Source organism: Lissotriton helveticus, chromosome 2_1 (assembly GCF_964261635.1).
Source record: "Lissotriton helveticus chromosome 2_1, aLisHel1.1, whole genome shotgun sequence".
Taxonomy (NCBI): Eukaryota; Metazoa; Chordata; class Amphibia; order Caudata; family Salamandridae; genus Lissotriton; species Lissotriton helveticus.
In genome coordinates this window covers 949,215,216-949,239,727 of record NC_136059.1, presented here as the reverse complement: position 1 = coordinate 949,239,727, position 24,512 = coordinate 949,215,216, and the positions used below count along the sequence as shown (strand labels likewise).

The following is a 24,512-nucleotide window of genomic DNA, read 5'->3' as shown; positions in this document are numbered from 1 at the left end:
TTTAAATATTAAAAGACCTCAGCGCAAAAAAAGCTGTCGCGGAGTCACATACCTCTCCCACACACTGTGAGAACTTGGCATCCTTTTTTATGGATAAAATTCAGAAAATGTATAACTCCTTCCCAACCACCCTTTGTTTCAATGCTTCTACCACTAAGATCAACTCTAAACTCACTAATATACCTGTGTTGAGCCAAGAGGATTTTCTCAAACTTTGTGAAAAAGTCAAATCAGGCTCACCTGCTGACCCACTAAAATCACCGCAGTTTAGAGCAGCTGATTTGACAGTTCTCAACCCCCTTCGAGACATCATAAATTCCTCGTTCACCACTGCCATCATACCCACTAGATGGAAGCAGGCTTGGGTTTCTCCAATTATAAAAAAAACAACGTTAGACCCCACGCTGCCCGAGAACTACCGGCCTATCTCGCTGCTCCCCTGGCCAGCTAAGGTGGCCGAGTCCCACGTCAATACCATTCTGACGAAATTCCTTATGTCCAATACCACACTGGACGCATCTCAGCATGGCTTCCGTGCGGGCCACAGCACCGAAACGGCACTCTTGTGTGTGACTGAACACCTCCGGACCATTTTGGACTCCGGCAAGACGGCAGCACTGATATTATTAGACCTCAGTGCTGCCTTCGATACGGTCTCACACGAGGTGCTGTTACTTCGGCTAGAGGAGGTAGGAATATCGGGACAGGCCCTGTACTGGTTTAAGGCATTTCTGTGTGGAATGTCATTCCGGGTTTCTACTCTTCCGTTCCTTTCTAAAGAACAGTCCATCAAGCAGGAAGAGCCCCAGGGATCTGCACTCAGTCCAACATTATTTAACATATACGTCCTACCACTGGCTGAGATAGCCAAGAGATGGGGACTATCGTTAGTATCATACGCTGACGATACTCAGTTAGTGGTGACCTTGAGGGACGATGCTGGACTGAGTGCACACAATTTCAAACAGGGCCATACAGCCATAACTAGCTGGATGACAGCTCACTACCTACAACTAAACGCGGGCAAGACAGAGGTCTTACTTGTAGGTAAAGAGGCGGCGGCTTGGGGAGACAAACGGTGGCCTGAGACTCTTGGTAAGCTCCCTGAGCCTAAAAGCCAAGTGAAAAACCTTGGAGTTTGGATTGACCCCTTTCTCAACTTCACCTACCATACTAAAAAGGTTGCTGCCTCGTGCTTCGGGATCCTTCGGAACCATAAGCAGATCCTAAAGTTTTTCGATCCCCAGACGCGCCAGCTCGTGATACAGTCTGCCATCCTTTCGCAGCTGGATTATGCGAATTCCCTACTCTTAGGGGCCAACCAGGTTGAGAAAGCAAGACTGCAATGAGTCCAGAATGCCGCAGCGAGAGCCTTGACGGGTCTTCCCCGTCATCACTCTGTGGCAAATACACTTACCAAACTCCACTGGCTCTCGGTGGAAAAGAGGATTCATTTCAAGACCTTGTGCCTCGCATTCAGAATTCTGAAAACCACCTCCCCACCCATGTTAGGTCCACTCCTGACCGCATACATGCCCAGACGCACTCTCTGCTCGGAGGGCCAGAACCTAGCAGTGGTCCCCCGTATTAAACAATCCCGGATGGGAGGCCGCTCCTTCCGGTACCTTGCGGCTAAGCTTTGGAATGCCCTACCCCTCCGGATTTGTGGAATAACTGATCTTTTGCCATTCAGAAAGGCAATTAAAACCCATCTCTTCTGGTAGACGGTTACGTTATGTGATCACCACTGTTCCATCTGTTGTGGCGTACTCTCTTCCTTTCTGGAAAGCGCCGGGACGCCCCTTTGCTGAGGCAGCCGCGCGCTATAGAAGACCATATAACATAACATAACATAACATAACATATGCCCGATATGGGCCCCAGATGTCCTTGGGGCGCGAAGTACTCTGCATTAAGCTGCGTAAACGTCGCTGTTGGTACTGCAGTACGACAGACTACGTAGTCAGCCCTGTAGAGTAGGAGCTTTCCTGCTGCCCCAAGCTAATGCTACTTCTCTTTTTGCCAGCAATAAACACAAAGACGCAAACCGTCTGACTTTCTTGGGGACATTTACAGTGTATCCCAACAATGCCACTTCAGGCGTGGGTATAAGGATAATATTAATCATGGTACCCAGGACTGGGTGTGTTTGTTCCCAATAATTCTGTAATCTAGGGCAACATCACGATAAGTGTGCAAAGTCTGTGTGGGGGACACTACATTTCAGACAGTGATGAGGCCATTTCAGACAGTGATGAGGCCTGGAGGTGTCAATCCGGTGCGTTTTGGCCGAGGTACAAAAAACACGGCACAAGAACTTGAAATGAAGCAACTTATGTCTGCTGTTGAGTGAGACTTCCCGCGTTACAGCGCAGCACTTGGCCCATTGGTCATCAGTAATGTCTCGACCCAGGTCTTCCTCCCATTCTTTATGCACCCTATCATCCCTCATTGGTCTCGAAATGAGGTGTGCACTAGTTTCATTTTCAATGATCAGTGTTAGCGGGACGAAAGAGTCTGGTTCCACCGGGTAGGATGGTAGAGCGGCACGCATCGCTGAACAAATTCTCTTCATTACAAATTGGTCCATAAAGCGGGGCTTTAGAATCGGGCATCGTCTGTTATGGAAAAGATATGCCCATCGGGGAATAAGTCACCCATCTTTGCGATGTCGAACTTGGCTAAGGTGAGGTGGACTAATTTTTCGCCCATAATCTGTAACCAGGGCGGATTGGGGAGGGGAAGAGCAGATGAGTGTAAGGAGGGTGGGCCCACATATCGCAGTAGTTTATTTCATGCCCAGCTGGTAGTAGATACAGTCTGTATATCATTCGGGTCTCTGGGGACCCCCTTTGGGAGCACCGTGGCCAACTTTTCGGGCAATACAAAGTCTGCCTGTAAAGTAAAGTCTGTCAATAAGGAATCCGTGCATCTGGGTGAAACAAGGCATAAGCGAAACCGCATTGGGCCACCAGATAGTAAAGGTGTAAGTCTGGGACCCCAAATCCCCCTCCTCATATGGAAGGGTCATAACCTGCCAGCGGACCCGCGCACGCTTCCCTCCCCACACCAACTTTATGAGGTGTGTTCATAATGTTGAAACAAAAAGCGTTGGTGATGGTTAGCGGAATATTGTTGAAGAGGTACAGCAATTTGGGCAGCACCACCATTTTTAAGAGTGCAACCCTGCCAGCTATAGAAAGGGGTAAACGCAACCAACGTGTTATCTGAGTCTAAGCATGTCCGCTTCTTAAAATAACAGCCATGGGAACCCTACAGGTGGAAGACCTACAGAAGCAATGGTTTTGTCCAAAGAAATCTTTGGCTTGGAATCACTTCTTTAACGGACAAAAGCCCACACCCACCAAATGGTGTCATGCTTCATCTTAGGGCTCCTCCTCATGCTGACAAATGCAGTCACAAGCTTGGGCTTCAACCCTGTGTAACAGGAGAGCTCCACAAATTGGAAGCCTATAATGTGCAGGTGTGGTGGGAGTAAGGCAAACTGTGTCTGCATGAGAAGTTCTCTCTACACCTACAATTGACAGAAATAAAGTGGCTAAAAGTACCTTCCTTGGAACTAGTTCCAAGGTTTGAATTATCCACCTTTTTTGTTAATTGTACCATACAGGGATATTAATAAAGAGTTTTTGTCAACTGGAAGGTATAGAAGAGATAGTTAAGGAGACATGGTAACGTTCTACCTAGCTGTTTGATTTCTGTAAGCTTAGTCTCCTTTTTTTGTTTTACCACACGAAATTCATACATTTAAGTAGAGGTCTTCTATATAATATTTAAAAATATGGCGGGGAGTGTTTGAAAAATATATACTACTTTAGGAAGAAGAGCTGCTATGCGTCCCCTACTGGAGAGAGTTTTGTTACTCAAACTATGTCTGTAAGGTGGTCCTCAATTTACATAGATCTCCCTCTTTCTTAATCGCTCGGGTTTTATTTACTTCTAGGGCAGGTATTGAATTCTGAATTCAACATTTTAGAGGTGTTATTCTATTAAAGTGCCAGCAACAAGGCAGGGGGAGAGAAAATATTTATGCACTCAGACGTAGACTATTTTATCTTAAATTCCGACCCTCTTTAGAACTCTTCAAGTGTATAGCGGTACAAATGAAACAATGGCAATGACAACGATAAAGGTGTCTTATCCGCATGACCTGTTCAGGAGAATACTTGATCGGATAGAACTATGGCTACGTTTCTTGCAGGGGTATGTCTAAGTTAAATGTTGTAAGTCTTAACATAGGTGGTTTGAATAATTGGAAAAAAAGGTGCAGGCTGGAGGAATATATTAAAATAATTAGGGCCGATATTTTATGTCTACAAGAAACCCACCTACCTTGGAAAAAAAGACACTGGTTAAAAGTAAGGGGGTATGAAATTCTTTCTTGCTCCTCGCAAACATCAACGATAAGAGGGGTAGCAATTATTGGCAGGACAGGGTTGGGGGGGGGTAAAAGATGTAAGGCCGATATATCTGGAAGATGGGCAATATGTGAGATGAACATAGGCATCACTATATGCTTAATATATGGCTCCAACCTTGACGACCCAGCTGTGATGGACTATTTAGAGCTGGAGCTAACTAACTGGCCAGCACCAATAGTGATCTGCGGGGATTTAAACATCTCAGCAGATTTTATAAATGGCAATGTATATTCAGGTCGTAAGCCACGGGTATTCAAAGCAGTATCTTCTGTTATACAATCTCACGGGTTGATAGATGTCTGGGGAAGTTTAAAGAAGGATAACCCGGGGTTCACTTATTTTTCACATCCTTTCAATAAATATACTAAATTGGACTATTTTATGATAACAGCTAACTATCTTTCTAATGTGGAAATAGCAAGGTTACCTAAGTTAATATCGGACCATAATCCCCTTGTCCTAACAATTGCCATTAATATGCAAGGGAAAGAAGTCAGACCCTGGACTTTCGACAGGAAGCTTTTAGTGGACAACAATTATATACTGCACTTAAAAGCTTGGTCTCAATCATTCTTTGATGCAAATAGATATAGTGCTTCCCGCATTTCTGTTTGGGACAGTTTTAAAGCAGGTTTGAGAGGGGAGACAATTAGCTACACCGGCCGAATGTGGAATAGCACCAAGACAGAGAGGGAACGTCTGCTGGGTAAGCTGGCCGACGCAGAGGAACAACATAGGAAAAATGTATGTCAGGGGACTCAGAGTAATACAAGTTTAGAACGGCTGAATAGTATCAAGGCTGAAATTCAGAGACAGTTGGCAAAAAAAGCTGCTGCAGTATATCAAACCCATAGGGCTGGAATGTATGAAACGGGAGAAAGTGCAGGTAGGGTTCTAGCCCTGAGGATAAGGCAGGCTGTATCAAGGAATATCATAACTGAAATAAAGGAAGGGGACCAAACTTATAAGAAGCCAGATGAAATCCTTGATGTCTTTGGGAGATTCTATCAAGAATTATATAAAGAAGACTCAGAAATGGATGAGTCGGGTATATGCTGGCCGGAAATGGGCACTAAACTTACTCCCAGTGAGAGAGAAACACTGGAACGAAGCATAACTATAGAAGAACTATCCAAGGCATTACAGGATTTAGCAACTGGCAAGGCAGCAGGCCCTGATGCTATACCCCTGGAGGTTTATAGATGTTTGAGTGAAGAAACAACACCTCTGCTTCTGGATCTATTTAACGGGGTCATGAACACCGGGGTTATCCCGGAATCCTGGACCGAAACTAATATCGTGGTCTTCCACAAGAAGGGGAAACCTAAAGATAGCCCCGGTTCATACAGGCCAATATCGCTAATCAACAGCGACAATAAATTGTACGCGAAAATCATGGCGACGAGGCTGGGTAGGATCATCGGGACCCTGGTCTCCCCCTGGCAGCATGGTTTCGTCCCAGGCAGAGGCACGACCGACCATATAAGGAGAGCCATCACATTATTTGATATACATGCTGCCGAGGGGGGGAGGGTCGCGATGACCCTCCTTGATGCAGAAAAAGCATTCGATCGCGTCAGGTGGAGCTTTCTGTGGAAAGTAATGGGAGATAGAGGTTTTGGTCCTACATTCTTGCAGGCAATTCGGGCTATGTACCATAATCCAACGGCTAGCATTCACCTTATGGGCAAGCACTCGGGGAAGATCTACATATCAAGAGGCACGCGACAGGGGTGCCCGTGCTCGCCCATTCTTTTTGCACTGTATATAGATCCTTTAATAACTCTTTTAATGAACAGCAAAATCAAGCCGGTTGTCACTAATGGATTTCAAACAAAGGTTCTTGCCTATGCGGATGATGTTGCCATAATAACCACGGATCCCGATAGTGCATTGACGGAAATAGTCAAAATCACTTCTGAATTTGGCAGATTATCCGGATATCGCCTGAATGTAGCCAAGACGCAGGTATTATGCACCAGCAATATAACTAAAATGGATAATAGATATATGGACTCAGTAGTTTACTTAGGCATCTCAATCAATGCTCAGCCAAGGGATATCATTAAAGATAACTTTGAACCACTATTGGTAAAGATTAAACAGGACCTGAGAAGAATAGACAAGCTCCACCTATCAATTATAGGAAGGGCTAATGTCATAAAAATGACTATTTTCCCCAAGATCTTATACAAATTTAGGTCTATCCCATTTAGAATAGATGACACAACGATTAAGGAAATGGAGTCCATCTTTATGAACTTTGTATGGCATTACGGCAAGGTCAGGAGATCTAATAAATTTTTGTCCCTTCCTCAGGAAAAGGGTGGGCTGGGAATGCCTAATCTCAGGTTTTATAACTGGGCCTGCCTCCTCACAGGGATGTCGGTACTCTTGTTCCCCGAGGATATTAGATATAGTCAGGAAGATATCCCCTCTATCTACCATCTGGCACTCGGGAGTGAAGTATATGGGATACTGTCAAGGAATCATGACAAGCGTTTTTTTAAGACACTCTGCTATAAGGTACTAGAAGATATCTGGGGGTTATGGTCTTCTATAAATAAAAATCAGAATATACCAAGATATAATCAGCATACGTTATTGTGGAACTCTGATCTATTTCCGCATTTGAGTGAGGATGGTCATTGGAAACACTGGGAAAGGCAGGGAATCACTACACTTGGCCAGGTAATGATAAAAGATGTTTGCAGGCCTCTCGAATTGCTGAGAACACGATTCTCACTATTAGGTGGTCAAGAATTCAAATATATGCAGTTGGTTAATATAATTAAATCAAAAAGACCTTGCTTGAATATATCTAAGGGATGCGCTCTACTAGATTATATGAAAGGCGGTGGTCGCAGAATTAAGGAATTTTATGGGCTATTCTTGAAGAGTCTCCCAGATGACCTAATCAAGATAGAGGAAAGCTGGGCCTCTAAACTGCATGACCCAGACATCGATCTTGATAGAGCAATTGCAATGGATAAGAGGTTTCTGCGATCATCAAATCTAAGAGCACAGCATTTTAAGACCCTTTTAACTTATATTACACACCAGCTAAACTGTTTGAATGGGGTAAGAGATCAGATCATAACTGTCCCAGGTGTGGTAATGGGCCAGCGGATGTATTGCATATGTTTTGCAATTGTGGAAAGCTGGTACCCATTAAAAAGGAAATTGATTAAATCCAGAGAAATGGGCCTACGGATATGGGCACCAGTGGCTAGGTGGAGGAAGTCCAGGTGTGGCACCCTATAGTTTATACCGCGGGTTGGCTCTGACTATGATTCTAATGGCTCATTCAACCCCGCCCTTCTCTTCTTTTAATTGTCTCTGCTTGTAAATACTGCCTCCCGCTATTGGTTGTTTCTACTGTATGTACTATGTGTATTTATGTATTTATCTATATATATATATACTCATTTATTACATATTGCTGTTTTAATGTACACTATGCTGCTATGAACTTTCAATAAATAAAAATAAAAATAAAAAAAAGAACTCTTCAAGTTCTTTCCTGGGGAGTGACAGGATTTGGCATAATGTGTTAAAGAAACCAGTGTATCGTCCTCAAACATTGTGCGTTTCAACTCATCGCTGGCATGATGTACCCCTTAGATTACCAGGTTGTTGCAGATTCTCTGGGCAAGGGTTTCTAGAGTGACAACAAAAAGAAAGCTGAAGAGGAGGCAGTCCTGCCTTATGCCTAGGACTATAAGAATCCATTGTGACTTTCTCCCATTACTCCAACTCTTGCCTTGGGGTCATGATATCCTGCTATCTAGGCTGATCTTCCACAGGATGTAGTCAATGAAGCCCCAATTAACCTGTGGCAATATTTAATTCTTTCTTGACATCCAGGGAGATCAGGCCCGATGTCTTTCCATTTTGTGGCTGACGCAATAAACTGGAGGGTTTTTTGGTGTTGTCACTTGTTTGTCGTCCAGCGACAAACATATTGGTAATAGTATATATTGATTGAGTAAAAGTGGAGCGTCACAATTTTAATGAGCGTTCTAACGGCTGCATTAAGGAGGGATAAACCTATAGGAGGTGCAGTTTTTGGCCATCTTGCCAGTAGTTAAAAGCAGGAATACAGCTTTGTTTCTGCCTTTGTGGTTGCCATGATTTTCTCCTTATTTTGAGGAAGACATTTGCTAAAATAGGAAGCAGTTGAAGGCTAAAAATATTTTCTAAAAAGTGCTGGAAACTTGTCTGGGCCGGGGGCCCTAAATGGGCATAGCTCTGACATTGCTCTCATGATCTCTTCTTTGGAGATGGGTTGTTCAAATTTCTTTGGGCCTGCTGTTGTAAAGTGGGGAGCGCAGCTTTCTGGAAATATTGTTTGCTATGAGTTGGGCTTGTGGGATTTCTCTTGTAGAGGTCCCTATAGAAATCCTGAATGCAACAGTTTTAGCTACCTCTCATGAGCACTTTATCCCATTACTGTCTCTAACTTCTAGTATGAAGCTTTTGCCTGTCACGCTCTGAGGAAGTTGGCCAGGAGTATGTTTAATTTGTTACTAATTTCGTAGTAGCAACAGTCAAGTTACAGGTCCCTGGAAAGCCTCCTAGAGCTCTAGGAGCAGTCTCTTGTCTAGAATGTGGTCTTATCATACATAACAACTTTTGTGGGCGGTAGGGAATTGTGAATTTTCCCCATCTAATGATTGTCTATATCACCATCCACCTATCAATGCCAAATAGGTGGAGTTTCAACGGCCAAGATAGCACCAACTTTCCGTTGTAGGTGAGGTCCAGGGCTCCTCTTTTGATAGTCAGGCATTACTAATGGACATGAAAATAGGAGGTTGTCACTTGCACACCAGGGGGAACAATTCAATATACCTGAGAGTAAACAAAAATGTTTTAACGAAACTGAATCAAACTGAAGCGTGCTACACGGTATCAGAGGGCTGCGAGTCCCTCATGTGACATGAACATGTGAAGGGATTCAAGACAGTGTGCCTGGAATGACCGTGTGCTCAAAGAATATACACTTACTATACTAAATTCTCACAACAGTGTACACAATCGAATGCAATATATAACAAAGACAATGGTCTCACGCTGAAATCACCATTGGTTTTCATTTACTTGCAATGAAACGATAAATTTAACATGATTCAATATATGCACGTACATTTAGCATTGCTTCATGATAATCAATGAGTACAAAATATGTAGTGGTTAAAGCATTATTATGGTGTAAACACAGAGAGTGGCAATTGATGGTCTTCGGCCCAATGCATTTCGGGACCTCGTGTCCCTTCCTCAGGGGCCACTGTAAGTAAAAAACAAACATATATTTTGATTGAAACAATACAGAATATTATGCACTGATTTTCATATCAAACCAAAAGGAGCAATCCGACAACACCCCAGGTGACTTGGCTCATAAACATGGTGAATTGTGCACCCTATGCACACTAAGCTTATGTCAATCGGTGTAGCACACCAAAGCAAAGCGGTGAAATTAAAATTAGTCACATAAAAACACACCTAGATACCGCTGGGAATAAAGGACAGTGTGAAAAGATGCGGAGGGACACCCACCAGAAAGAAACACGAGTGCTGAGATAGAGTGATACGGACCTGAGAGTTGGGTAACATTTTCTTAAGATAACACCAAATGCTGGTAACCTGAATAAGGGTATCAAGCCACGAGCTACTGGAAAACGAAAAGTGTGGTATAAGAAAGACGTGAGACAGTGGCAAAAAAATGGAGTCAACTGTGACAGCAGGAAATCGACATACCTATAGCGCAAGGGCACAAAGGTAAATTGTGGTTCAAAAGCGTATCCCCTAAAACAAGAAAAACAGTACACTGAGTACCGATACATGCTCAAGAATGAGGTCAAGCAGCTGCGGGAACCAAAACCACGTAATAAAACTCGTAATAAAACTGTGAGTGACCTGGAATGACACCAGAAGTTCGTCGATCACTACTCTTGTAACTGCGGGGCAACAGGCACTGCTGTGAACGCGTACACTGATGGGCGTGAACGTGTACACTCGTACACTGACCTCAATTTAGTTCAGCCTGTCAGTGTACGCGTTCACAGCAGTGCCTCTTGCCCCGCAGTTACAAGAGTAGTGATCGACGAAATGCATTGGGCTGAAGAACATCAATTGCCACTTTCTGTGTTTACACCATAATAATGCTTTAACCACTACATGTTTTGAACTCATTGATTATCATGAAGCAATGCTAATTGTACGTGCATATATTGAATCATGTTAAATTTATTGTTTCATTGCAAGTAAATGAACACCAATGGTGATTTCAGTGTGAGACCATTGTTTTTGTTATATTTTGCATGAGATTGTGTACACTTTTGTGAGAATTTGGTATAGTAAGTGTATATTCTTTGAGCTGTGCACACGGTCATTCCAGACACACCGCCTTGAATCACTACACACATTACTAATGGACATGCCATTTGATGACACCCATCAAATCAGTGGCCAGGCTCACCCTCAATCTCCCACCCCGCACACTCCCACCTCCCCGCACTTCAAAACTCCACTGGCTCCCAGTCCACAAATGATAACTTTTCAAACTCCTCACAAACATATACACCCTGCATACTTCAGCAACTGTATGAACTTCCCCAAAACTACCAGACTCCTGCTCATGCACAACTCGCATATGTAGAACATGATTAATCAATCCTGTCTTCTACTTCACTCCTGAAGTTGGAACGACCTGCCCCTCAACATCAGAGCCTCCTCCTCCTCCGTTCTTCAATTCCGCAATAAACTGAAGACCTGGCTCTTTGACAAGACCGACCATGGCTTAGCCCATACAGCTCCTGATTCAGTTCCAGAATACTCTCCTGGGTGAGTTGTATGCTATAAAAATACACATAACATAACATCTCTTCATAGAAAAGACAGACTTGGCTCTGGACTGTTACAAAGTTAGCTGGGTCACAGTGCACTCACTTGGCCTTTGTGCGCCCGTGCAGCAGTATATGCTACAGTGTGTCCCTTTTTAAGGCTCTGGATAGTGCTTGGTGCAGAAACAATGAAAAGGTCTACTTCCACAGCAACAGACTGCCCCCTCCAGTCCTTTCACGGCCAGGGTTGGGAGTCTAGCCGACATTGTCCAGGTCCTCAAGGCAGCGCGCTGCTCGGTCCTCCTCCCCTCCCGCTATTGCCACCAATCACTTTAGTTTGACCGGGGTGGTTCATAGCCACCCTGTTAGAAGCAGGAAAGGGTATTACCTCCACCGGGTGCAAGGCATGACATCTTACTGATGAGTTCTTCAACTTGTCCAACATGGATATGTCCTACCATTCCTTTCAGATCATCCACATATACCACCTACAGCAAAATGGCTGTCGGCGGACCAATTGTGCATTTTGCAACAGGAGGTCAAGGTTCTTTTGGATAAAGGAACCAAAGAGAGGGTCCTGGCATCAAAAAATAGGATTGGATGTTACTCCAGTTATTTCCTGGTACTGAAGAAGGATTGAGGCCTTTATAGTATTTTATATCTTTGCCCTTTCAATTTCTTCATGAAAAAAATTAATTCAGTATGCTCAATTTGTCCCAACTTCTATCTCCCTGGTTCCAGAAAACTGGATAGTAGAGCTGGACTTGCAGGACGCATATTTTCACATTCCTTTCCTGCCATCCCTCAGGCTTAACCTGTGGGCGAAGGTGGTTCAAGAGCATTTTCTGTTCTCATTGATCCCATTCAGCCTCACCAGTGCCCCTTGAGTGTAAATGAAAGTAATAGTGGTGGTTGCAGCATACCTTTGGAGGTTGGGGATACCATTCTTCCCATACTTCGACGATTGTCTGTTGAAGGTGAGCTTACCACAGTCAGTCATAGACGACCTCAAGACGACGGCAGATCTCTTAGCATATTTGGGGTACTTAGTCAACGTGCCAAATTCACACCTGACTCTTCGCAGACGCTTCGGTTCATCAGAGTCATCCTGGTTAAGGTGCAGTTTCAAGCTTTCCCCTTTCCCTCCTGTTCAATGCGTCCAGGACCTTCGGGTTATGATCCTGATGTTTCAACCTCTATCCTATGTCTCCGTAAGAGTGGATTTGAGACTTCTTGGACGATTGCCCGCCTGTATCCTATCAACTGTGCCAAATGGCAAATATGGGCTCTGCAGTGGGATCTGAAGTCTCAGTGTGCTCAGCACCACGGGAACCTGCTAGATTCCATCCAGATTTCCAGGTTGCATACACTTTGCAAGCTGACAGTCACGTACAGCTTGTGCTTTTAATGATTGTGTTCTTACCTGCCTGGGAATTGTTTTTAATCCTTTGCTCACAGTGATATTTGTGTTGGGGAATTGAAATCTCGGCAACTCTCCGGTCTACCACGGTCGTGTTTAGAACGGCTGATTGAGTGGAGAGAGGCTGCTTTTTGGACAACTGGGCAACCTGACTTTGGGGACCATCTTGAGCGGTTAGCGCTCTAGTGTTCAGCTCTGGGGGCATAAATTCACTGCATGCGCGGATGCACCGCTGGCGGGCCAAAGGCGCGCCTAAGGCAAACCCGTCTGCACCCATCCGCTGCCGGCTGCCAGGAAATTCTGTCCGTTTTAATCAGATATAAGATGACTCTCTTAATGTATTCAAGGGACGTACTGTTGAACCTTAGGGTGAATACTCTAGGTTGGGGTTGTGTGCGGACATTTCAGTAGAATGGGGGGCACAAGGCTGCATCTGTGCTAAATGTGGGTGGGTGGTGTCACTCGCTCTGCAAACTGCAGACACCCTTCACTCCCAGACCCTAAGCAACTATATGCCTAAAGAATTGAACTTGGGGAAGAGCATTCAGGTAAAGGCAGATCCATTCCTAAGCACTCCGCGGAATTGTGGGACTTACTGGATGATCTGAAGTCAGACATCTGTCTCATCACGGAGACTTGGCTGCAAAATCATTCAACTCCGGTGTTGGCTATCGCATTTCCCGATGAGTACACAGTTACGAGATTAGACAGGACGAGCAAAAGGGAAGGGGGGGGGGGACTGGCCATAGCCTTACGCACTGCACAGTACATCAAATTAGTGGACACAGCGTCGACCGCCGGCATGGAACTAATGGTGTTTTGGCTGGAGTCCTTTAAAGGAGTGAGTTGGATGGGGCAAGCCAGCTGACAAGGGCAGTGGGATTGTCATCATGGACCACGCTCAATATGATACCGAAATCAAGAGACAACTTGCAAATCCATTACATTACCGCAAATTACTCAAAGATCCTTTACCAGAACTCAAGACCAAGATACAATTAGTAACCAACCAGGCCAAACTCAATGGAATTATTACACAAAAAGAATATCTATTTCTCAACAACCAACACCCCAGGACACCAGTAATTTTATCCTCCCAAAACTCCACAAAAACAGCAATAACCCCCCTGGACGACCCATCGTGTCCGGCTGTGGGTCTATACTGGAACCATTGGGAAAGTATATAGACGCTGTCATCAAAGAATTTGTCCCCCAGACTGAGACATACATCAGAGACAGCATGGACCTTATTAAGATCATAGAGGACCGACCCTTCAACCCTGAAACTGAGCTAATGGTGGGACTAGACATTGAGTCACTCTATTCCAATATCCCCCACCACGAGGGACTCCGAGTCATTCAAAACCTACTCGAAGCAAGACCACAACCAACTCACATCCCTACACCCTTTATCATGAGCCTCTTACGCATAGCCTTAGAGAACAATTACTTTCTTTATCAAGAAACCTACTACCTTCAAATTAAGGGTGTCTCTATGGGCGCTTGCTTTGCCCCTAACTTCGCCATCCTCTTCGTCCATCATCTGGAAATGATGCATATTCTCACTCCCACCAACCCATTCCAAACTCAAATAAACTTTTGGCGTCGCTACATGGACGACATTCTTCTACTGTGGTCAGGCGACTCGCCTACTCTGAAACAATTTGTTGATTGGCTCAACAATACCCAACCCCACCTCAAATTCACCATGGAGTGCAAAACCAACGACCTTCCATTCCTAGACATCACCATCCACACTGAGGATGGTTTGATTGGTACTACCCTATACCGCAAGCCTACTGAAAGGAACACATTACTCCACTATTTCAGTTACCATCCACGAGGACTGAAAGATGGCTTGCCCCATGGCCAATTTTTACGAATCAGGAGAAATTGTAAATGGCGAAAAGTCTATTTCAGGGAATCAGAAATCTTACAAAACAAACTCATCGCCAGGGGCTACCCAACACGTCTCAAGAAACGTGCTCGCAAAAGGGTGTGGTACTGCCACCGTGATCTTCTTCTGACACCCCAATCTAACAGAACAAATAGCTGCATCCCATTTGTCACCAAATTCAGCCCTAGCAGCAACCAGGTCAAGAAAATCATCACTCGCAACTGGCCCATCTTGCGATCACAAGGACTTTTTGATGAACCCCCACTATTCTCATACCGACGCAGACAAAACCTTGCAAACCATCTGGTCCATGCTATCACTTGGCCGACCAGACCAATACTGTCTCTTTAACCACCGCCTGGAGTCTCCCACCAGTAACTGGACATTACCGGTGCCAATCCTGCATTGTGTGCGATTTGACCCACAACACAAAAGAATTCCGACATAACACCAAAACTTACCCTCTGAAATCCTTCACCAACTGCAGGTCTCAAAACGTGAGCTACGCCATCCGGTGCCCTTGTGATCTGGTTTACATTGGCCAAATGATCAAATAAAGGATTATACAACATAAGTGTCAAATTCATTGCAAAACCTTGACAGCACCTCTTGTCGCACACTATGTTGAAAAAACCCATACAGAACTGGTATGTCCTGGCAAGTGATTGAGCAGCCCACGCTACCATTAAGAGGTGGGAATCTCCAAAGCCTTTTGAACCGTAGAGAGTGTAAGTGGATAACTATGTGCAATTCTGTGAACCAAGGATTGAACACACTCGATGAGTGGAACAGTACCATATAAGCCCACCACCACGGACATTCATTACTAGCCTGTTAACTGTAATGAATACTGTTCTAATCAGCGTCCAACACATGTGACACACTGCACAATGACCACCATTTCTAGCCTAACCAGCTGTTTCGGTACCATGTAAACCGTTTTTTCCCTCAAATTAATTCACCTAACTGTTTTTCTTTTTGTACCTTCAACGTTTATATCCACACCGCACAATGACCCCCATTTCTGGCCATGTGAACTGTTTTTCCTCAAGTACATTGATTAATCGAAACTGTTTTTCATTTTGCGCATCGAACGTTTATATCCTCTGCGCGCATTGCCTTCACTGTGTATTGAAATCCGCTGCATAAAAACTTTCACATGCACGATCAATTATGTCTCTAGGTGGTACTGATACTAACCACTGTGCATTTTCCATGCACTCTATTCGTCCCAGTTCACTCACAACCACCTTCAAACATATTCCTTTCCTTCTATTTACATCGGCCCACTTAGCCTGCCGTGACCCCGCCCCCTCTATGACGCCGCTTCCACGTCATCTGGCCCCATCCAACCCAACAGATCCTTGACCGATCTCTGACAGCTGGACTTTGACAGTACTCAGCACTTCTTCACGGTAAGCCCGCCATCCCCCTTAAACTCCCTAGGTATGTCTGTTCCGCTTCATCCCCTTCAGGCTAGCCCGTCATCTGCCCTCCTTCTCTCCCCTTTTCCAGGTGCCCCCACCGGGCGAAAACAGTGGATCCTCTGACCCTGCCTAAATTTAATCACCGTACCCGCCTTCCAACGTAAGTGCCCCCTTGCACCCTTCCCTCTGGCAGCGACCGATCCCTCCCCTGAACAAACACTGAATACCGCCCTGCCTTCCCTTCTCATGCAGGACCCGCAGAGCACACAATTCACATGGACAAGCCACCGGACTGGCTTCTCCATAGCGCTCCGACTTCCGCCTCGACGGTGACGGGGCTGCATCCTCGCACCAATTCCGACCCTCACCTGTAAGTGTGCCACTGCGCTCCCTCTCCCTGCGATCCCTCCTCCCTCCTAGCCTACCATTCATCTCCTCCCTGCCTTCATTCTCATTGTAGGATACCCACCACCCGACCAGCTACCGGACCCACTCCTACATATCCCGCCGACCATTCTTGTCTTCCTGGCATTAACGGGGCTCCGTTTTTGCACCTGCCTTCTGTAAGTGACCCATTCCGCCGCTACTCTGCAATAGTCTGCTCCAGGAACACATTTGTTTCTCATAATCTCCCCTACCTCCTTCCACACAGCCACATCCCCATGGATCCTACAATCTGACATTCCAGACTACACAACAACACAACCTACGTCCTCACCAGAATGGGGATCCGTTTCTGGGCCAGCACCTACCCTGTGAGTTAATTCCCCCCGTTCTCCTCCACCTTGGACTCCTAACCCCCCCCCCTGCTCTCCTCTTCTCTACTCTCTTTCCCGCCCTCCCTTCTTCCTTCACCTTCTCCCCTCCCTTTCCCACCCTTTTTTCCTCCCCCCCTGTTGCCCCCACGCCCAACCATTTCATTAATTGCTCTGACCCACCTTCCCCTTGCCCACCTTCTACCCAACCCCCCACCCCCTCATATGTCCCTCCCCCGAACACCCGCCTTGCCCTTCCCACGCTGACGCATTGCGTACCTTGCTCCCCTTCCGATCCCTTACCTACCCGTTCATTTCCTTACAGCACTTCCGTTAATCAGCAACCCGGTCCTGATGAAGATCCTAAATCAATAGGATCGAAACGCAGTCGACCCATATTACAGCGCACCTCATGGCGCATTACCTTCTTTGGTTCCCAAACTAACAGCAATTACCCATTCATCAAGGAGGAACTAACAATTTTGTATATAGTGTTTTCATTTTTTGTCTTGCTGCGCCTATCGCTGTTTCTCACCCATATGTCACTCGCTCCGTCACCGTTTGTCTCACTATCGCGTAGTGCACAAAGCCCCCTTGGGTTGCCACCGCATTATATGCCTCAAGTGCTGCTCTCCAAACTGTTGTTTTGACTGTTTTGCAAATATTGTCCCTTAACATATGATGTTATATGCACTTTCAAAAACGAAAAATTCTGAGTCTCTCTTCCTTTATGTCCAGATCCTTTGTAATGTCTTGTACATGCAAATATATCTGTTGCTCAAGTGAATCCAATTGAGATATTGTTGTTTTATACATATGTACACCCAGATCACAATCTGGTCTACGGGTTATACTCCTGTTGCTTTTTTCCGATTACAGGATGGAAGCATCTTGATTCAATGTCACCCTTTTAGATTGCTTAAACCCTGCTTCCAAATACTGAGTAATAAGGAAGCAAAAAAGTGGTCTCCGCTTTGATGACTGCAATGAGCCTCCAATTTACAAGTTCTGATGGGAGGGGACGGGCTTTTTTGTATATAAGGTGCCCGGTGAAAACTTTTCCTGACCTTGGGATCTCTTGGGCTTTGTAGAAAAGTGATTGTACAATGGGACTAGAATATTAGACAAAAAATTGTCAAATGTGTTGTCCATCACTCATTTCTCCTTGGTAGTTTCAGCAAACTGGACACTCAGAAACATGAAGTTCTTGTGATCCAAACTATACAGGCACATGACTTGAGTTTCAAACTAGACAGTAGATCCCATAGAACATTGTTGTAATTCTAAAAATATATTCTCTTTTTCCCTCTAAAGCAGCTTTTCCTCATTTCCAGGATGACAATACATCAGAAATCCTGGAAATGAGGCTGTAAACTTTGGACTCTAGAATACCCATATATCTAGGGCACCCATTTCCCTTTGCACTGCCTCAAGCTAAACCATCTGCAAAAACAGCAAGCTCATTGAACGAATGCTTGAATTAATCTCATTATTCACAATAGAGAGTGAGAGAAGCAGATCAGTTGCAATCTCCCGAGTACAATCGCATCACAAAAAAGCAATTGCTGTTGTCTGCATAGCCCTAAGGATGTTCAGACTGTCAGAAAAAGGAAGAAATTCAAGTGAAAGCTGTCCCTTAAAGGTAGTATGCTTTCCCTCCAGTAAATCTTTGGGTGCAGGGGTATCCAAAGATATTGGAGAAGATGCCTCACTCACTTATTGTGACATGCTTCATCATAGGCGTCATTCCACACCGAGGTAAGATGGCACTACCTGGGCGGACTCAACCAAAGTTGTTATGGTACTTTTTATATAAGGCATAAACTGGACATGCAGGGAACCAGATGAGTGATGTTAAAAATACCTACAGGTATACCCAAACAATACATTTATTCAGTGGGTACCTGAGGTATAGAATAAAAGCGTGAACCCTCTTCAGAGTGCCAACAAGTTTCGGCTCGCAACGTGAGCCCGCATGGGTCTGGGGCCTTCATCAGGGCTAGAATATCTACTCTTAAGTGTCCCTGCTCTAGAATAAGCATGCATTCCATGCATATAAATGAGGCCAAATGCGCTCACCTGTGTTTTCTGTTTTCCAGTAGTTTTTCTACTGGGGTGTGCAAGTTTGCACCATAGGGATCAGGCGGTTGGTGCTATCTTTAGTCACACATTTGTCAAAGTACAGTCACTGCTGGGGTACCTGTGTATCTCACCCTGCCCACCGCCGAGTCAATTAATCTCAACCACTGGCGATCGCTCAGGCCCCATTCCTGACCATCTTTGTTCCCCCCTCTGTGCCACTCTAGACGAGACTGCCTTATGCAAGTCAGTCTCTGGTCTGTTCTAGTAGCAACAGTCTAACCTGAACTGCCAGACCAGGCTGTCTCAAGACGGGAAGACAGGTAACCTCAGACTGGATTTGACCTACTCACGTTAGTGAGGTATAACTTAAGACAAATAGCACGGTGAGCATGAATCCATGCCTGAGCATTCCCACCGCATGTGCGGCACTTAATGTGTTGAGCCCAAAAGCCAAAAAATGTTTTAGTGCATCTACAACAGAGGCTGGATTTACATTTTTCAGCTTGTAGCCTTGTCCTCTCCCATACCATGATTCCTAAGTGTACAGTGATTTGAAAACCTTAGTTGAATACCAGTACTATAAATATAGAAGTGATGTGTAAATCCCATTATTCTTACATATGAAGTCACACAGGCTTTATCTTTGGTTATACTATTCTTATGCTAGTGTGGTCTGTGGTGTTATTGCCAACCTCACCCTGCTTGTCAGTCCATCCTACATTTGTGATAAAAGCATACCAGTCTGTGGGTCCTATGGTCTGCTTGATGAATATAGTTCCTGTTATCTATAATAAACATACTAAATACATCTATAGACCATCATTCTTATACACACACAACATGCTGTATGATTTGCACCTTTCTGAAGGATAATAATTTATCCCCACAATAATTTATGATTGAACGTTGCGATGACTACAATCTGGGAGCTAATTTATATGAGAATGCTTATAAATGCTTATTTACCGCCACTTATTCTAGCCCAATAAAAATTGTATTTTAGATCTGTTCTAGACTCAAAACCACATGATTAAAAATTTGCAAAATCTTCAGTCTTTTGAGGAGGGTCCAGGGACCTCAATGCTTGATTGACTGAGCTATAAAGTCCAAACCGTCTTTCATTTTCTGTGGTGAGAATCCTGGACATTTTTGTCAATCTTGGTGTGGATGGCATGGTCTGTAATGTTCGATTGTGTGTAACTATTAGGAATAGCTCTTACTGCTTTTCCTGCCAGTGGTACCTAATAAACTGGTACGACGACTCAGCATGTTAATACAACAGCACAGTAAATGAAGGATTTACATTTGTAGTAATCACAACCACCGGTAATCCATCTGGGCTGCATTTCATTCCGTAATTTTTCAGATCGCGCCATGAGAGACAGGCACCACCCATGTGCAAATCAGTCCTTTAACCCGGTGCAAAACGGAAAGTCCTGCCTGTTTTTTCAGGACTCCGATGATTATAAACAGGATTAAACAAGCAACCTAAGGTCTCTTTTGGATTTTTGGTCCTCATCACCGAGGTCCAGCTTGAAATGTGTTTTGGCACGTCTAGGCAAACCCCCTACTACTTAAGAAAAAATACATAGCGCAAAAAGAGATGGATTAAATGCTTGAATTAATTTCAGGCGCTCATAATCACTCCGGACTGCATTCCAGTTCATTGCTTTTTGCCATTGCAGACCAGGATCAACCACTACCTAATCAGTCTTGGCCTTGACTCAAAAGGGACAGTCTTCTTGGAATTGCAAGGTCCCAAATAGGAACACAACCGACCCAAGGCGGGTGTGGTCTTACTGGGCCTAATCAGCGAGGTCTGCCTTATATTTTATAGCACAGTGAGTTTGGGGCCGATGTATGGGCACATATGCTGTTGCACGCATCATCAAGGGTCTGACGAAATGCTATGAAATACCTCAACCTGAATGAACTTCACTGGCTCACCTGGCCCAGCTTATCCTCAAAACTAGCTGCAACATCTACAAAGGCACCAGGACCAGCATACTGCCTAACTGGCTAGAAAGCTTACCATCTCCTGTGACTCGGGTAAGCCCATACCAAAGGCACCATCAGACTGCAGATGAAGTGTTTCCAGCCACCCAGGATCTGGAACATCTCCTTCCATCAGAACCGCTCCAAACCTGCCATACAAAAGAACTGAAGAGACACCTCTTTAAAAACACTACATCATAATAAAGTAATAGTCCACTTCCACTCTCAGAAACTCTATCACTCGAGTGTGTGTTTGCTTTCACCCTACACATTTCTCTGCTGCCTTATGGCTAGGTTTATGCTATGCAAATGCTACACACATACGTATCCTTCCTATGTAGGGAGACTGTTTTTGCACCCAAATTGATGACTGAAATGCTTGAAGTAATTTAAGGCACACGAAATTTCACTTGGTGACATTCAAGTACATTGCATTTTAGCTAATCTGACTTCTAGCTGCAGATTCCTTACTTTAGAATATACCCCAGGTGACAAACCGGATCCAGTCTGACGGCTGAGGAATATTCTGAGGTAAGGAATCTGTGACTAGATAGAGTGTCTACCAGGTAAGGCGTTACCAAAGGTAAGTAACTTGTTCATCTATATCATTACAGACAGTGACCAACTACTTACAATTTAGACTTGGCCCTGCCCCAGAAAGGAAATCCCAGTCTGAACTGCTGGCCCAGCCCTCTGAACGAGAACCAGAACCAGACTGGTTTGGCATGTAATAATATTGCTTAGTAAAACTATTGGTGTAAACTGTGCCAGTGTATTTAATTTAAAAAAAAGCAATGATCACCTGATTGCTTCACCCTCAAACAGACTTCAATATCACACTGTCCCTCACTTTGTGCTTCAGCTCCCCACCACTAACCTCACCTTCCCTTCCACACCAGTAACTCCCCAACTCTGAACTCACATACCCCCTACTTCCCCTCTTAGTCATCCACTCATAGTCACCCACTCTTGTTCATGCTTGTTTCAGATTCAAAATGGTGCATGTGAGGGGCTTGCCAAAAAATCTGAATCTAATGGCCATTTTCCATGTTTTTATTGTCTTAAACATTCTGCTCCATTTGCCTTCCAGGAAATAATCATTTCGCTTTGAGCTTACTAGCCATGGTGGAGAAAAAAAAAGAGTTCAAACATCCAAGCTAACTTTAATTCTTGGTCTCTATTGTCAAACCTTTATCTATCTAGACTTTTTGAGTAAAGAAACTGGATAATAAAATCACAGGAAAAGGGACAAAATGTTCATATTTGAGGTTCTAGTGGGTGGTAAAACATATCTGATTATTGTTAAAGGAGCGTATTGCATTAAACTGAAGTGGAATATAACTGTGGACTAATGTTATTTTTATAGACCCAACCGAGAGAACACAGGGGAAGTGACGGAATCTGGCGCCTCCATGGTCAAGCATGGTCTAAATCCAGAGAAGAACTTCATGCAAGTTCATTACTTGAAGGTAATCGATCCAAACAAGCCTAACAGGCAATTGCCTTGCACCACTGTGCTGTTATGCATTGTGATACCCACTGATAGCAAGAGTCACAACTTGTCATTGGTTTCTTAAAGGGGTATTTCTTGTTACGTCACATTGCAAGCAAAATTGGAGAAGAGACGTATTTCGGAGTTCTAAAGAAGTTTGTCAGAAGATTTCATGGACAACTGGTCCTGTCGCAGGTATACAAAAAAATTAAAAGAAAAAATGCTCGTCGCCAGAGTGCCTTACTTCATAATACTGCTGCAAGTATGTTAGATATGCCTATTGTGATTCCAGTTTTCTGATAACAGCGGGTACTTATTGGGCTATCATTTCCAACCAGTAGGCAGCTAACGGTTAAAGTATTCCACTATGCTTAAACCACATAGGATTACACAGATTACATACCACCTGGTCGTACATTTATCACATAGTTTACAGATATGTGATACATGTATCACATACCTGTAAGAGTATGCAAGTACCTTCTTATCTTTCATTGTATTTGAGGTTCAGCTCTCTTTGCCTTTGCCAATTTGTTCATCAGTCAGCAAAAAAGGGCTCAGAAACCTGACATCTGATTGAGAGGTGAATATTGAGGCTACAGCAACAGGCTTCTGTCACATTTCAGTACAATGTTTGTATTCATTGTTGAGTTAAAAACACAGTCGTGTGATGTGCAGATTAGGTTTGACTATACTGTCAACCGACTGAACAACCGATTCTGAATCCACTACATCTCCCGTCCCAATGGCCTGGAAGGTTTCTGAAGCAGCGGGCAACTAGAGGACCACAGAGGATGAACAATGGCCACCTGGAGCCTAAACAATGCAGAGCCATGTGCCTTATCACCAGCTAATGAAAAATATACGGACATAGTTGTGGCAAGGGTCTGGGTGGGTACTCGCAGTGGAAGTGCTCTTCATGATTATATTCAGTAGGATCAGATGTGTTTGGGGTGGAGAAGAACTAACACCAGAGAGATCTGGCTTAACGCGAGCTATGGGAGCTCCTAGTGAAACTTCTACGGTGTGGAGAAATGGAGAGATGAATGAGTGAAGAGTATGACAGTGAGAATACTAATAGGGCACAGTGAGCTGCCCATCTCCATATTACCCTTTGTGCTCACCTATAGATCCGGCCCAAGCACCAGCTAAAGTTCGCCTGGTCCAAACCCAGCTGTAAAGATAAATAGTTCAGCACCACATGGGACACATGACTACCTTGCACCAGTCCAAACAACCCTTAATGATGGTAGGTTTAAAGACAACCTATATAGAAAGCTATCCAAGTGGTAGCTGTGGAGAGCAGCCTCCAAGCTAAGTCTTGAAGGAATGTAAAGTAGCTTGTTTTACCAGTCTATAATCTCATGAATCACCAAATAAAAGGAGAACCACACCAGATATATATATAAAATATATGTATTTATTCTAAACACATCCCTCTAGTCTCTTTATGAAGCTAGAGGCAAAAGTACATTCAGTAAACTTAATTAGCACACAGTAAATGAGCACAATATCCGTTGAGCCCTAGGGGCGTACCAAACCATATATTAAGAAAGTTTTATAAGAACCACGACTGACATAGATACAAAGCCTAGAGCCTTCAGAACCGCTGGGGCCACCAGGAACCACCCAAGGTAGTGACACAGGGGACCCACGGGGGACGCGTGCAGTGTCTAAACACAGCCGCAAATCACCTTTTACTTCTATGGGGAAAGTCGCGGTTGGAATTTTAAATATTAAGGACACTTAAAAGAGGACTTAGAGCAAACCCTCTTAGAACTAGGAGTTTCTAGAGTCAACACCCATGGGAGCACCGGAGTACTCGAGTTACCTCACCCAGGGAAGCCAGGTGCATAGGTGTCTTTTCGTGTCGGGTTTTGTCGTCGATTTCAATGGCGAGCTGCTGCAAAGTGCTGCTGGCGACCAAGTGGAAAGTATCGGGGTGGATCCAAGGGTGGATCTGAGATGTGAAGAGCCTGAAAGCAGAGGGGACAGAGTCTGGGTCACTTGCCAGTGACCAGGAAGGCGATGAGCAGATGCCCACCGATGTCGGGTGATTTCAGGTGAAGAAGGTGAAGCTTGACTCTTCAGCCACGAGGACCAGCAGGCGTCGACGATGACCAGGTGCTGGATTCGAGCTGTCCCACGTAGGAT

General features: G+C 44.5%; 1 protein-coding gene across 3 annotated transcripts in view; it reads left to right on the top strand.

The window, feature by feature from the left end:
- The window catches only part of AOPEP (aminopeptidase O (putative)), a 1,755,563-nt gene that overhangs the window by 802,731 nt on the left and 928,320 nt on the right, over positions 1-24,512 (top strand). For all 3 annotated transcript variants that reach the window (XM_078675698.1, XM_078675697.1, XM_078675699.1), the window contains exons 8-9: positions 22,233-22,335; positions 22,446-22,553. In XM_078675698.1, coding sequence (XP_078531824.1) covers positions 22,233-22,335; positions 22,446-22,553 — 211 coding nt within the window. The remainder of the gene's footprint in view (positions 1-22,232; positions 22,336-22,445; positions 22,554-24,512) is intronic.